Source organism: Crocuta crocuta, unplaced genomic scaffold (assembly GCF_008692635.1).
Source record: "Crocuta crocuta isolate KB4526 unplaced genomic scaffold, BGI_CrCroc_1.0 scaffold8, whole genome shotgun sequence".
NCBI lineage: Eukaryota > Metazoa > Chordata > Mammalia > Carnivora > Hyaenidae > Crocuta > Crocuta crocuta.
The window spans coordinates 1,121,790-1,137,707 of record NW_027532162.1 but is presented as its reverse complement, the minus strand read 5'-3'; the positions used below and the strand labels follow the sequence as shown (position 1 = coordinate 1,137,707).

The 15,918-nt window shown below is 40.6% G+C and overlaps 1 protein-coding gene across 10 annotated transcripts in view; it reads left to right on the top strand.

Moving 5' to 3' along the window:
* MARK3 (microtubule affinity regulating kinase 3) overlaps positions 1 to 15,918 on the top strand; it is a 115,435-nt gene that overhangs the window by 55,447 nt on the left and 44,070 nt on the right. For 9 of the 10 annotated variants that reach the window (XM_077776558.1, XM_077776556.1, XM_077776553.1 and 6 more), the window contains exon 4: positions 15,112 to 15,160. The exons of the other annotated variant lie outside the window; for it this stretch is intronic. In XM_077776558.1, the coding sequence (XP_077632684.1) occupies positions 15,112 to 15,160 (49 nt within the window). The remainder of the gene's footprint in view (positions 1 to 15,111; positions 15,161 to 15,918) is intronic. 10 annotated transcript variants of the gene reach the window in all.

The following is a 15,918-nucleotide window of genomic DNA, read 5'->3' as shown; positions in this document are numbered from 1 at the left end:
GCCTCATGCTCACTTGCTCACATTCTCTCTCTCTCTCTCTCTCAAAAATTAATTTAAAAAACTTTTTTTAAAGAAGAAAACAATGTTAGATGTTTACAGTATAAATATTATAGGAAATGAACAGCCTTTTACCTTGAGAAATGGATCATCATAATACCTATAAATCACTCCCACTGTGGCCCTCCCAAACTTGATTCCTCTTTTTCCTTTCCCACCTACCAGGTAACCACTGACAAGAATTTTACATTGTTCTCTGTTGTCTTTATAATTTTGCCATATATGGATTCATCAAAATAGTATAAAGGTTTTATTTTTTAAATTTTTTCCAAAAATGTAAAGGTTTTAAATACTATATAAATGTAATCACACTATATGTATCCTTCTATTTGCTTTCTTTTGTCCAAATTGTGTTCCATGTTGACATATTTAACTTTAATCACTTTCTCTGCTGTGCTCATTTTCATGATTATATAGAATTCTGTTACATGCATACACCATGAATTATATGTCCCTTCTCTGGTTCAGAAACATTTGGGTTGCTCTTAGCTATTTGTATTAACAAATTCTGTTGCTATGAGTTGTGAGAGTTTCTTACTGATAAATATATCTCCAGTAGTAACATTATTGGTTCACAGGGTCTGTTTATTGGAGCTGGCCAAATTGTTTCCAGAGCAGTTGTTTAATTGCTATTCCTACCAATAGCATATAGGTGACAGTACCAGTCATGTCACATCCTCATCAAAATCTGAATTTGTTTGATTTTTTAATTCTTGCCAATCTGATGGATATAAAAATAACATTTCATTGTGATTTTTATTGGTCTTACATCTTTTCATATTGTTATTTTTGTTTCTTCTGTGAAGAAGTCTTACATCTTACATCTTTTCGTATTATTTTGTCTCTTCTATGAAGTGCCTCTTTGAGTCTTTCATTCAGTTTCGAGTGGATTTTTTTCTTAATCATTTTAGGAGATTATTCTGGATACTAACATACATGGCAGATGTCTTCTTGAAGCTGTCTTTCTATTGTCTTGATGTTGTCTTTTGATGAAAAGCAGAGGTTCTTTATTTTAAGGCACCTGAATTGATCGGTCTTTTCTTACAAGTTTTTGTGGGTTTTGTGTCGTCTTTAAGAAATTCTTCCTAGGATGCCTGGGTGGGTCAGTTGGTTGAACATCTGACTTCTGGTTTCCAGTCTGGTCATGATCTGTGTGCTGACACCGTGCAGCCTGCTTGGGATTCTGTCTTCCTCTCTGCCCCTCCCCCGCTCATACTCCTATGCGAATTCTTTCTCTCAAAAATAAATTAAGAAAGAAATTCTTCCATACCTGTGGCCATAAAGATGTTTTTCTATTGTCCTAAAGTTTTTGTAATCTCTAATCTATCTGAAAGTTGTGTGTATTGTGACGTAGGGATCCAATTTCATGGGTTGTTTTTTTTTTTTTTGTATGGGCTACAGCCTACCCCCTGGTGCCTCCTCTCCCTCCTGATTGTGCGGAGCAGAGTTTCCATGCCTGCCGCAGCCTGGTACACACACTTCTTGTTCTTCTGAAGTGGTTCCTCTGGGTCACTTAGCAGTTGCTTTTTTAAAGGCAATTATTTTAAATTTTTTAATATTATTAGTTTAGTGGCACGTGATAAACAAAAAAACCTAAAATACATGATAAGTAAAATCTGAGCTAAGTTAACAGGAACACATGAGTGACAAAGGAGACTTACCTCTCTCATGCATGACACATTGAGTAGGAGAAAAAAGATACAGATCTTAATATATTAGCCTATATTATAACTTGGTGCAGTTTTTTTTTAACGCACCCATTTCTTAGGATATGTTATAACTGTGTGCCAGGAAATTATTGTAATAGCTGTCAAAATCTATGATGACTACAAAGTAAGTGATTTCTTCAGAGTTGCATGGTACATAACTTGCATAACTGTAAGCAGTGCTTCTGTTAATATGATTAATAAGCGTGACTAAGAGATCTTTCCAGGCTTCCTTTCCTTTCCTGTCCTGTCCCTTTTCCCCTTTTTAAATTTTTTAAATTTTAAATAGGCTCCATGCCCAGCGTGGGGCCTGAACTCATGACCCAGAGATCAAGAGTCACATGTTCCACGGATTGAGCCAACCAGGTGACCCTGCAAACTACATTTTCTGAATGAAGAGCAGTAAAAATAGAAACCAATAAAAATAGAAATAAACCAAAAGTACAGACATGTGGAACTTAAAACACAGAATTCATAGGTCAGTTATTAAAATGCAAACCAAAATTGCAATGTATTTAGACATCTTAATACTAATAAACTACATATCAGAACCTATAGAATACTGCTTTTGGTGCTCAAGGAAATTTGTAGCTTTAAACACATTATTAAGAAAGAATGGCAATGAATGCACTAAATATTAAACTAACAGGGAACAAAATAAATCTTGGAAAGTATTAATAATAATGTAAGGAACTAATAAAGGCAGGAATTCACGAATTTGAGAAATAAAAGAAAAGAGAAATCTAAAGCTTTGGTTTTTGTTGTTACTTTTGAGGGGGGATGAAAAGGGAGGCAATAAAAAAGATAAACCACCTAGTTAACCTTAGGTAACTAAGTGGGGGAAAGGGAGAGAAAATACCAAATATGGAATGAGGGGCATGGAAAAGACCACATAGAGAAGAATTAAAAGTTTTACAAGGGAACTTTTTGTGCAAATGAATTAGAACCAACCTAAGAAATGGATACTGTTTTAGGAAAACATAAGTTACCAAAAGTAGCTCTAGGAAAGAATCTATATGCACTTGTAGCTATAGAAGAAATTGAGAAAGTGGTAAAAAGGCCAGATGCCGGCCTCAAATTGCCAAACCCAGAATTTCATGTTTGACTTCTTTCAAACCTTCAGTGAGTAGATAGTACCATTTCTGTCCAGCTGTTTCAGAACTTAAGAAAGAAGGGGTACTTCCTAATTTTTTCTTTTTACCTTTTGAGAGAGAGTTCTAGTGATCAAGGGCCAAAGAAGGAGAAGGAATCCCATGAGGGGCAGAGAGACGGGTAGGGAGAGAGAAAGGAGAAAGAGATCCCATCAGGGGCAGAGAGAGAGGGAGGGAGGGAGTGTGTGGAGCCTGAAATAGGGCTCAAACTCACCCAATGCAGGGCTGAAACTCATGAACCATTAGATCATGATCTGAACTGAAGTTGGATACTTAACTGACTATGCCACCCAGGTACCCTGGAAATTTCTAATTCTTTTCTCAAATTAAGAATCACTGCTATCAGGGGCGCCTGGGTGGCTTAGTTGGTTAAGCGTCCGACTTTCGCTTAGGTCATGATCTTGTGGTTCGTGGGTTCGAGCCCCGCGTCGGGCTCTGTGCTGACTGCCAGCTCAGAGCCTGGAGCCTGTTTCAGTCTGTGACTCCCCCTCTCTCTGACCCTCCCCTGCTCACGCTGTTTCTCTCTCTCCTAGAAATAAATAAAAACATTTAAAAAAAAAAAACAAAAAAAGAATCACTGCTATCAAAATATATTGGGAAACAGGGAAGAAAACTACTTTCAATCTCACATCCATTCAAAAACCAGAAATTAAAAGTGTTAGCATATAGGACGTAGAATTAAACATTAGAATATTTATCTTTGCTCCCTCCCCCCTTTACTATATAGTGGTAAAGGAATCAAAAAAAAAGAAGTGACAGAATATAGAAGATTAGCTGACAAAGAATTGAACCTAGTTTTGCCAGATGGAGTGTGTGTGTGTGTGTGTGTGTGTGTGTAATGTTTAATAAATTCAGCAAACCAGACTAAGCTGGAACCAAGCCCCTATGAGCAGGCGTTAAGGGTGGAGGTAGATAGAGGCCAGTAGCAAAAAGAATCATGCTGAGTCATGCCTCAGGATTCAGAAAGCTGAGAAATAAGTTCTAGCTCCTTTTCTGGGTGGAGTTACAAAGTAGAACTGGAAACAGCAAGACTGGCTGAAAGTTTGTGCAAGGGCCCTGTGCCACCTTTTGCAGCCTGCCCAGTGAGACAGCTCCCCTTCTCTGCCCTGTAGATACTGGGCAGTTTGTTTTCTGAAGAGGGTAAATCTAAGAGCTTCTAGACTTGGGGACCCTGTACTTCAAACAGGGGCCCACCCTCTTTGCTCACCTCCCAGAACTTGGTTAGCCCCTTATATATTGCCTGAAAAGGAAATAGGAGATTTATTTTCTGGGAAAATAGACTTAAAAGAAAATACAGATACAGGGCACCTGGGCGACTCATTCGGTTAAGCATCCAGCTCTTGATTTAGGCTCAGGTCATGATCTCAAAGATCATGGTTTCGAGCCCTGTTTTGGGCTCAGCACTGATAATGCCTAGCCTGCTTAGGATTCTGTCTCTCCCTGTCTCTCGCCTCTTCCCCCCCCTTAAAAAAAAAGTATAGATACAGACATTTGGGTGTTTTCTACCAAAGCTCCTTAATCTCTGCCTAGTCATCTTGTGTCCAACCCTCATATATGTAACTTTAGTCCAGAGTTTTGGTGGCTCTTTCTTTTTGTTTATTTATTTATTTTTGATAGCACAGAGGAGGGGCGGAGAGAGAGAGGGAGACAGAATCCGAAGCAGGCTCCAAGCTGTCAGTACAGCACTCAAACTCATGAACCGTGAGATCATGACCTGAGTCTAAGTCAGATGCTTAAGCCACCCAGGTGCTCCCCTGCCCCCCTTTTAATGTTTGCCTATTTATTTTTGAGAGGTGCCTCTCTTAAATAAGGAAATATAGAAGGACAACCAGGAGTCTCCAGATATTTGAGAACAACCAGAGACTAAAACAAACAGGGATGAAAAAGAAAAACTGGAAGAGGAAACTAGACTACTTAAAAGAAAAAAAATCCTATCATTTGTGTTTTCAAAGATTTAAAAAAGAGGAAGACAATGCAACAACAATCATTATATTCATGAAAGAACATGATGCATTGAAAAAGGACCATTGACATGATCTCACAATTCGTGAATTCGAGCCCCCGCATCGGGCTCTGTGCTGACAGCTCAGAGCCTGGAGCATCGGATTCTGTCTCCCTCTCTTTCTGTCCCTCCCTTGCTCGTGCTCTGTCTCTCTCTGTCTCAAAAATAAATAAAAAACATTAAATGTTTTTAAGAAGAAAAAGGAGCATTGAGGAAGGGTAATTTATGGTATTGCAAAGAAAGTCAATAAAAGGGTTGGAAAATAAAGTCAAGGAAGCTTCTCAGAAAGTAACATAAAAATTCAAAGACTATGAGAATGAAGGAAGATATGGTATAAAATTGAAGTGTCTACCCAGGAGGTGTAGTTTGTGATAAAGAGGAGTGGTAAAAAGAACTGACAATAGGAGAGGAAGTTATCAAGGAATAGCAAAAGGTAGTTTCCCAGAACCGTGGAATCTGTACTTCCAGATTGAAAGGCTTGGTGTCCAGTGCAAAATGACTAAAGGCCTACAGTATATCTGGACTGAATGCTAATGTGCCACAGATACTAAATCTCTGGTACATTAAGATTAAATACCTCAAAGTTAAGGAGAAAGAAGAGGAAGAATTAGGTCACAAACAGAATTGTAACAAAATGGCATCACACTATTCTGCATTGCTATAAGCTGGAAGATAATGGACCGAGGCCTTCAAAATTCTGACTGAACTGGATATTCACAGGCAAAAGATTGAAATTGGACCCCTATCTTAAACCACCGACAAAAATTAACTCAAAGTGGATAAAGGACTTAAACGGAAGACCTGAATCATAAAGCTCCTGGAAGAAAACATAGGGAAAAGGTCTTTGACGTTGTTTTTGGCAATAATGTTTTGGGCATGACACCAAAAAAACAAGCTACAAAAGCAAAAATCAACTAGTGGAAGTTTAGAAAACTTAATACACAGTAAAAGAAACAGTCAACAAAATAAAAAGGGAACTCACAGAATGGGAGAAAATATTTGCAAACCATATGTCTGATAAAGGACTGATATCTAAAATAGATAAGGAACTTCTGCAGTTTAATAGTAAAAATAAACAAAACCCCAAATAATCAGATTAAAATGGACAAAAACCTACCTTTTTTCAAAGAAGACATTCAGATAGCCAGTAAGTACAGGAAAAAGTGCTCAACATCACTCATCATTAGGAAAATGCAAATAAAAACCACAGTGAGATCTTTATCACCTTACACCCTGTTATCAAAAAGGGATAAATGCCCTCCAGGTTGTAGGGAAATGTGGGGAAATGGCGACCCTCGGGCGCCCTTTGTTAGTGGGAATGTAAATCGCTGCATCTGTTCTGGAAAACAGTATGGAGGGTCCTCGAACAATGAACAGTAGAGCTACCATATGATCTAGCAATCTCCCTTCTGGGGGTGCATCCATAGGAAATGAAGTCACCGTCTCACAGACATATCTGACCTTCACTGTCCACTGCAGGAACAATCCCAGTAGCCAAGACATTAACACACACGACAGACAGATGGATAAAGAAGATGTGAGATCTCTCACACACACACACGCGCGCACGCGTGCGCTCATGCAGGAATAGTATTCAGCCATGAAAAGGGAAACCCTGCAATTTGGGGCAACGTGGATAATCTCAGGGGCATTATGCTAAGTTAAGCAAGTCAGATGGAAAAAGACACATACTGTACGATCTCACTTACACGTAAAATCTTAAAAAATCGAACTCCTGGAAGCAGAGAGTAGGCAGTGGCTGCGGGGCGGGTGGGGGGAGGGAAATGGGGAGCTGTGGATACAGAGGGTACAAACTTCCAGTAGGGGCCACGTGGATGGCTCCATCAGTTAAAGCATCCAACTCCTGATCTCCGCTTAGGTCATTATCTCCCAGTTCATGAAACTGATCCCCAAGTCAGGCTCCACATTGAGAGTGGATCTGCTTGGGATTCTCTCTCTTCTCCTCTTCTGCTCAAGCTCTCTCTGTCTCTCAAAACAAATAAATAAACATTTTAAAAAAAAACCACCTTTTAAAGCTGAGGGGAAATTTTTCTGGGAGAAAAATCTGATTTTTTTTTTTTAATGTTTATTTTTGAGAGGTAGAGTGTGAGCAAGGGAGGGGCAGAGAGAGAGAGGGAGACAGACTGAAGCAGGCTCCAGGCTCCAGGCTCTGAGCTCCAAGCTGTCAGCACAGAGCCTGACACAGGGCTCAAATTCATGAACAGGGAGATCATGACCTGAGCTGAAGTCAGACGCTTAATGGACTGAGCCACCCAGGCACCCTGAGAAAAATCTAATCTATAATTCTTTACCCAGCCAAATTGTCAATCACACGTGAAGACAGAATCAAATATTCTGGGGGCATGCAAGGTCTTAAAATTAACCATTTACTTACCCTTCCTTGGGAGCTACTGGTGGGATATATTTCACCACAAGAGAGAATAACAAGAAAGAGACAAGTATAGGATCCAGAACAGGAAACCCAACACAGTGGGCCTTGAGAGCAGGACAGAGGGCTTCAAAATATGAATATCTGTAAGGGAAAAAAAAGTTACTTAACTGTGAAAGTATTTTGAAAGGAGATTTACATTTCTGTCACAGAGTTTTAAGGGTGAATTAGTAAGTGAGGGATATATAGAAAACCTAAGGGACAGGGGCACCTGGGTGGCCCAGTTGGTTCAGCATCAGACTTTACTTTGGCTCAGGTCATGATCTCATTGTTCATGCGATTGAGTTGTGCGCTGGGCTTCATGCTAATGGCGCAGAGCCTACTTTTTATTCTCTCTCTCCCTCTGTCTACGCCCCTCCCTCTCTTTCTCTCAAAACTATTTATTTAATAGACTTAAAAAAAAACAACTTAAGTGAACAAAATTACTAAGGAAGTTATTGGCTCCAAGGAAACCAAAAATAAATGAAAAAGATGGAAATGCATTCCTAGTGTGGCTGTAAATATTTATATACTGTAAACTGAATAACTTAGCCAAATGTTATGATAACTGATTAGGAGGAAGGAATGAAGGGACATAGGGTCGGGAAAGGACATAAGAGAGTGAAGTCTTCAATGCCCATATTAAGAAATTAGTAAAGGGGCACCTGAATGGCTCAGACAGTTGAGCACCTAACTTTTGACCTCAGCTCAGGTCTTGATCTCAAGGTCATCAGATGAGACCCTGGATTGAGCTCCATGCTGGGTGTGTAGCCTACTTAAAAAAAGATTCAGTAGATAATGGGGTTGGGGAGGGGCTAAACAAATCAGTGGACAGTAGCACAAGCAGGCTATTTAGAAGTAAGTCAGCAAATGCCAGAGTTGAAAATGCGTGCCATAGTAGGTAGCTACAAGAAAACATCTAAAATGGAAACTCAAGCATTATATTCTGGGTTTTGTGAAATAAGTAGGTAAAGAGTAGATGAAATTGCTAAAAAAGTTGAAAGGATTGCTTCTGGGAATTCCCCAGAGAAGAGGGGCAAACAGAAGATGGCAGGGATGAGTTTGGATGAGTAACCAACAGGGCCTGCCTTGGCAGACACGGGTCTTACTTCCTTAACTCCATGAAAGGTCATGCAAATTGGTAAATAGGAATATATAATCTAATGGAAAATAGTCAAAAGATATACTTAAGTAATTAATAGGACAGATGGTCAGTATTCAAGTAAAAATGTTCCGCATCCTATACATACCATTTTTTCACCAATCAGACCTGCAAAAAAAACTAGTAATGCATAGTGTTGGCAAGAATATAGAGAAACAGGAAACCTCATATGTTGTCAGTAGTGCAATCTATTTTAATTTAGTAATATAGCACTAACAAAGCTTTAAAGGCATGCATGCCCTTTGGGGTGCCTGGCTGGTAGAACATGTGACTCTTGATCTTGAGGTTTTGAGTTTGAGCCCCACACNTACATAAAAAAAAAAAAAAATAAAAAAAAAAAAAAAAAAAAAAAAAAAATAAAAAGGGATGTATGCCCTTTGGCCCCCGTTGACTTTCTAAGATTCTACCTTGCCACTACGTCTGCATAAATGTACAAGGATGTATATACAGAAGTCCCCCCTTACGCGGGGGGGGCATGTTGCAACACTCCCTGTCTGAAACTATGGATAGTACAGAACTTATGTATACTGTGTTTTTCCTATACACACACACCTATGATAAAGTTTAATTTACAAATTAGGCATAATGAGAATAGCAATAATGACTAATAGTAAAGTAAAACAATAGCAATGTACTGTAGTAAAGTTCTATGAATGTGCTCTCTCTCAAAACATCTTACTGTACTGTATCTCCCCTTCTTTTTTTTAAAATATTTTTATTTATTTCTAGGAGAGAAAGAGAGAGACAGCGTGAGCAGGGGAGGGTCAGAGAGAGGGAGACACAGACTCTGAAATACGCTCCAGGCTCTGAGGTGGCAGTCAGCACAGAGCCCGACGCGGGGCTCGAACCCATCAACTGCGAGATCATGACCTAAGCAAAAGTCGGAGGCTTAACCGACTAAGCCACCCAGGCGCCCCGTGTATTTCCTCTTCTTGTTATAATGTGAGATAATGAAACGGCTGGTGATGAGGTGAAGTGAGGCGAGTGATGTAGGCATATGACAGCGTTCTGCTACTCCTGACCTTCTAACCATGCATCAGGAGGAGCATCATCTGCTTTTGGACTGAGGTTGATCATAGGGAACTGAAACTGCAGACAAGGTCGAGGGGTGGGGGACTACTGTACATGGATGTTCAATATAATGTTATAATAGCATAAATTTATTAGTAAGCTATGTGACATCAGTAAAATCCTAGTTAAATGCATGTAATACACCCAGAACTGTTATATCCCCACATCTCTAGACATCTCTTCCTGAGTAGGAAAGGTCATTGCTTTTGGCTAGTGTTGTTAGGTGGTCTTTAATAATGCTATTAATTATCTTATTTCCTATTGTTAACTTTCCTTTTCTGTTCTTTATTTTAAGACATTTAATGTCAAGGTGGTTCTCAGAGTTAACCAGAATCTCTTTGCCTGTCTTAAATACTGCCTTACAGCACTGGCTGTCACATTTACTTGACTTCAGAGATTCTCCCTGAAAGACTTGCTTGCCTTTCACCCACTAGCAGCCTCCACCCACATGGAGAGAAAGAATAGGATATGTTCCTCTTCTTAAGAGAGATCAAAACACAGCAATTTCCAGCTACCTTGTCTTTTTTAAGATTCCCCTTTTAGGGGGGGAAAAAAACAACCCTTTTCTTTGTTTATTCTCAAACTTTTTTCTTAAAAATCAGATTAATTGCGGGAAGGGAGATAATACAGTTACGTGATTGAAAGTTCAAAGGACAGAAAAAAGTATAGAAGGAAGGGTCTTTACTCAGCCCTTGACTGCTAGCCACCCTGGTCCTGCTCCTGGGACAACCAGTAGCATCAGTTTCTGTTTGTCCTTCCAGAGATATTCTGTATATAAAAAAGCAAAGACATATATTTTTCCTTTTTTACACCAGGGCATTTTCTTCACAATTCCTTCTTCATTAAACTCTGTGGGCTTTTGCCAGCCTCCTTTGATTTTTTTATCTGAGAGGGGCTTTGATTTATTTTGTTCAGCAAAGCTTCAGGGAGCAGGGTAGTAAAATAGGGACAGAGTTTCCTGCACAGTGAAGAAGAAAAGCAGGTCTATCACCTTTCCATCTTCCTAAAGCACCCTCGAGATGCCCAGCACCTGGGATGCTGTTGGTAAATAGATTCTGGGCCCTGCCTGTAGGTCTGTGGTAGGCATTAGACCCCGGTGTCCAGATTTCATGGTCTTGCTGGCTGCCCTTTCTGAGTCTCCGTTGTGGACGCCAGTTCCCTCCTCTCTGAAATGTTTGCTTTTCAGTCTCTCTCTCTTTTCATTCTTCACAATTAGGCAGTGTTACTTCCTTCCAAGGATGCCATCTCTGTGCAGATAATTCTGCAGAATGTATCTCTAGCCCAGAATTTTTTGTTGAGGTTCAGATGCACATACCACGCTGTGCTTTCACTGGCATCAAGCACCCCTCATTCTGCTTGTCCAGAAACAGTTCAGTGTGCCCTGCTGTGCTGTGGCTTAGCGCGTCATGTCTTCTGTCTCAGAGTGGCACCCGAGGTGTTGGCATCTGCTTGACCTCCGTCTCTTGTACCCTCTGGATATTTCTTGACTGCGTCACGTTCTCTTTATCCAAGACTGCTAATAATTACTCGTGAATCTTAAGAGTTACAATACGGCTATTTTCTGTTAAGGAAGAGGGTAGTTTATGTTTGCTTCATTATTTCTGCCAACTAAGTTGTTGTTCAGCTTGTCAGTCAGCTGCCATGAAAAGCACAGGCCCTCCGTGTCACAGCCTGTGGCTCCTGTCGTGTACCTGTGTATCTGGAGAGGCGAGTCTGAAGATTTCCATCATCATGATTAGATCACAGTTTTACAGGACCCCTTCCCCCCACCCTCCATTCTCTTTTTATGTGCTCACTTCGTTTTTACATTGCTTGGCAAGTTGTCTTTTTCCAAAGATCATTTCTGGACATCCCAAGTCCTGGCTGTTGGAACATTTTTTAGTCTGTGGTACTGTATACTTGGTGTGTCCGTGGTATTCTGATCACCAGCATCCTGAATCTTTGCCTTCGAACATGTTTGTTCTCCCCCTGGGTAACCAGTTCCTAGAAGACATGAAGATGTTAGGAGGATGCAGGTTGGTCATTTTATCCATTTCAGTGATTTTTCATTTTGTTTTTTTACAACTAGTCTTAAGATTGAAAAGGAATATAGAGAAGTAAGTAGAATTAAAATAGTAGAAATAGGTGATTTCTCTTCAAGTTTCCTTTTGTAATAACAAAACTTTTAAAAGAATAGTGTGCTGCCCATCCCTCTGGCCCCATTCACCTTTCCTCTGGGTTTTCATAGCACGTCACTCAGCATGCCCTCTGCTGTAAGTCATGGGTTGTCTGTAGCAGATTAGTTGTCTACTGCTCTCTGACAAATCACTCCAAAACTTAGCAACTTAAACAGCCATTTGTTATCTCACAGTTTCTGTGAGTCTTGTGTTTGGGAGTGACTTAATGGGGTAGTTCTGTCACAGGTGCTGTCAGGGAGCTTTGGGGAAGAGCTCCAACTACAGGCATCTGAAGACTTGATTGGGACCGGCAGATCTGCTTCCAGAGGAGCCCTCTCACCTGCCTCTGTTGAGGGGCTGCATTTCCTCCCCGGCTGTGGGCATGAGACCTCAGTACCTTGCCATCTGGGTCTGTCCATTCAAGGTCATGACACACAAGCAAGTGATCTGTGAGAGCCTGGAGGACGCCCTGTGCCTTTTAGTACCTGGTCAATCTCTGAAAGTCCCCCACCATCACTTCTGCCTTACTCTGTTCATAGAAGCAGGTCACTAAGTGCACCCCTCACTCAAAGGGAAAGATACTAAGTTCTGCCTTTTGCAGGGAGGATTATCAAAGAATTTGTAGACATATTTTAAAAACCACCGTACCTGGGGTGCTTGTTGAAAGAAAGATTTCTCAGGGTGCCTGGGTAGTTCAGTCAGTTGAGTGTCCAACTCTTGGTTTCAGCTTAGGTCATGATCCCAAGATCATGGGATCGAGCCCCACATCAGGCTCCATGCCTGCTTAAGATTCCCTCTCTCTCAAAAAAAAAAAGGGGGCGGGGGCACCTGGGTGGCTCAGGGTTGAGCATCTGACTCTTGGGTTTGGCTCAGATCATGATCTCAGTTTGTGAGTTTGAGCCTCTGAGGCTCTGAGCCTGCTTGAGATTCTCTTGCTCCCCTGCTTGCTCATACTTTCTCTGTCTCAAAAATAAATAACTTAAAAATTTTTTATTTTATTATTTTTTTTTTAAGTAAGATTCTCAATCCCATTTCAGATCTAGTGAGAGGTAGGGCCCAGGGATCTGCAGATTGTACACCCTTATGATCCTGATGCAAGTGACCTGAAAACCACGCTCAGAAATGTACTGTTCTGCCAGATGGATCCCTTGGTCTTCCTTAGATAGTCTTAATTGGTCACACCATATCTTTCCTCATGTGTCCAAAGCACACTGAGCTCATTTTCTGCTGTAGACCTTTTGTAAAGTCCTACACAAGTCTGGGTACTGAAGTGAACTCTGCCTCCTTAGGGCTCCTAGAGTACTGCATTTTTTCCTGCTCCTTGGCTCTGATTACTTTGTGTCAGTGCTGCACTGCCAGTAGGGATTTAAAACCAATTGCCTTCATTTGACCTGCCTTGCAGCCAGCAGAACTATGAAACCACACTTCCTTGTGGTCAGTACTGTCTTGCGGGCGTGTGTCAAAGGAGTGGATTCCTGCTATGCATCAGGCTTGGTTTCAAGTGTACTGTTGTGAAAGGAGATTGATGTTCCCCCCACACACACCCAGGTCCACAAAAGGGTATCCTTGCACTTGAAAGACATTCTAGCATTCTAGTGAGGAAGCAGACAGACCACTATGATCTTCTCAGGTAAGGTTTACAGAGGATCTGCCTGAGACTTCACGGACAGAAAGAAGAGACTCTAAGGAAGGAAGGAGCTTCATATGCTCTCCTGCCTGAGAGGAGTCACAGGAGTTGGGATGGCTGGAGCCGAGGTGGGAGGGGCAAGCCTGGGTTTCATTCAGAATGCAGCTTCCTAACTTGTGTTGGTTTTGTATCTAACTTGGAGCTCTTCTAATTAAGCGGTTATGGAAATAACTGGGAGATTCAGATTATATGCTACAAATTCAACTGTAATGGATTGGAAAACAGGATTTCTGTGTTGGCTTGACAGAGGGAAACTAAGAACTCAAACCTGAATGGTGGTCAGGGTAGTTATTTTCTCATCCCAGAACATAAAATGTGAGAATGACCACAACAGTAACAGGAGAGATTTATGTTGGAGATAAAAGTGCTCCAGCCTTTAGAGATGATCCAGTCTTCAGGAAAGGAATCTTACTCCTCTGACTCCATGTTTTTAAGCTCTGAGCTCAGTCTGTAGGTCAAATGCGTCCATGCCCATCTTCATGCTCTAGTGGTTAGGTGCCGATTGAGTTCTAGATCAGATGTGGTGGACAGGGCAAGTGCATTGAGACCCCTGTGGTTTCTTCCCAGGTTCCTTTCCACATAGTCAGCTGCTCCTCCTTTTCCCAAGTTCTGCTCAGCCCACGCCTCTCATAGGTTATAGATACTGGGTGTTGGGAGACCTGGTTCTAGCCCAATTCCCCACAGAAAGAGAGCTGGACCTTCAGAGATATTTTCCTCTCCTTTCCTGGTTTCCACTTGTTTGCAAGAGGATTGGATAAGATTACCTCTAGATTTCTGTTATTTACTGAGCTTCTGATATTAGCCTAGGCCATAACACTGTGACCCTCTTCCGAATTCACAGCACATGTATATACAACAACAGTTTAATGTTTCTCCTTATTCTGTGTGATGGCTGGACAGCTCTCTGGTCCTGACTGGGTGGTTTTTCTTATGGTGTCCGATGGGTTCACTTGGGTACCAGCATCCGGCTGACAAGTTGAGGGGGCTGTCCTCTGTTGGAACAGTGGGTCTTTTCCTACATAGTCTTTTATCCTTAAAGAGGCAAGACTGGCCTCTTCATATCATGCCAACATCATTCCCAGAGAGCAAGCCCCAATATGCAACCATTTTCCAACCTCTTGCTTCGTATTTGGTAATGTCCCATTGGCCAGAGCCAGAGCCAGTCACACAGCCAGTACAAAAGTGTGAATGTGTGAGGCAGGACTAATTAGGGCCATTAATTGAACAGTCTGCCACACCTTCCATTCTAAATTACCTGCTTTCTCCAACAAGGATTTCCCAAAGTGGTTTTGTTCAAAATCTTTTCATAAAATTACTTGGAATTATTAGTCAGTACATTCATGATGTAGTTCATTAGGACTGTACACGTATGGATTTGGAATATCAACCCCTGGGTAGGTACTGAATCAGACTAAGTTTCATCACAAACTATTCTTGCCTAAATCTGGTCTTACATGTCCGAGATAGCAAAATATAATTCAGATTATGGTATCATCCTTCCCTGGGACTTCTGCTTTTTCAGGAGATAAAACTGAAGCATTTATAGCTGCCCTGGACTCTCTTGCTAGTGTTAGATGCGGACTGTCGAACATTATCGGTGGATCAGTTATCTAGGAGATTTAATTTGTATTGCAACAGTGGAATAGAATGTTTAATAACCTATGTTGGGGGATTATGTGTTTGTTTTTTAGCTCTTCAGAGAAGTAAGAATAATGAAGATTTTAAATCATCCAAACATAGGTACTTTCTGCTTTCTTAAATACTTTTGGGTCTAAATGCATTCCATTTTGTGTCTAAACATGTATTCCAGGAGTGATAGGAGATTCCTTCCTTCCTCCCAGCCCAGGTACACTTTTTGTAAAATATATATTTATATAAATTTCTGATCATTTGTATTATTAACTTTTTGGAATTACTGAAGTCAGGTCAAAAGCTTAGTTAGGTATTAAACACATGAATTTAAAGCTTTAATGCAGTAGAAACATCTGTAATCAAATTACAATTTTCTAATTTTTAATGCATATTAGAACATAACATAGTTTTATTTAATTCATAGATAAAGGAATTATGATAAGTCAGAGTTAAGATGTTCAAAGATATAAGTTTTTGCTTTGGCATTGTTCTTAAGAAATCATTTCTTAAATCATATTTTAAAAGATACAGGATACCTGCTATCTAATGGAATTTTGATAGGAATTGTTTTTCAGCACAGATTTGTTTTATGTGCCCTCTGTGTGCATGGCTCTGTGCTAGGTGTGATGAGGTGGAATTGAAAGGTAGAGTGGCACCTGGCTGGCTCAGTCAGTTGAGCACACAGCTTTTGATCTTGGAGTCTTGAGTTCAAGCTTCACGTTGGGTGTAGAGCTTACTTAAAAATAAGTAAGGATGAGGAAGGGTCATGGTCTTGCTGTCATCATAATTGTTGGACCAAGGTCAAAGTATGCAAATTACTTAGTATTTTGTATATATATATCAATGAAAACTTTTGATCCAACATA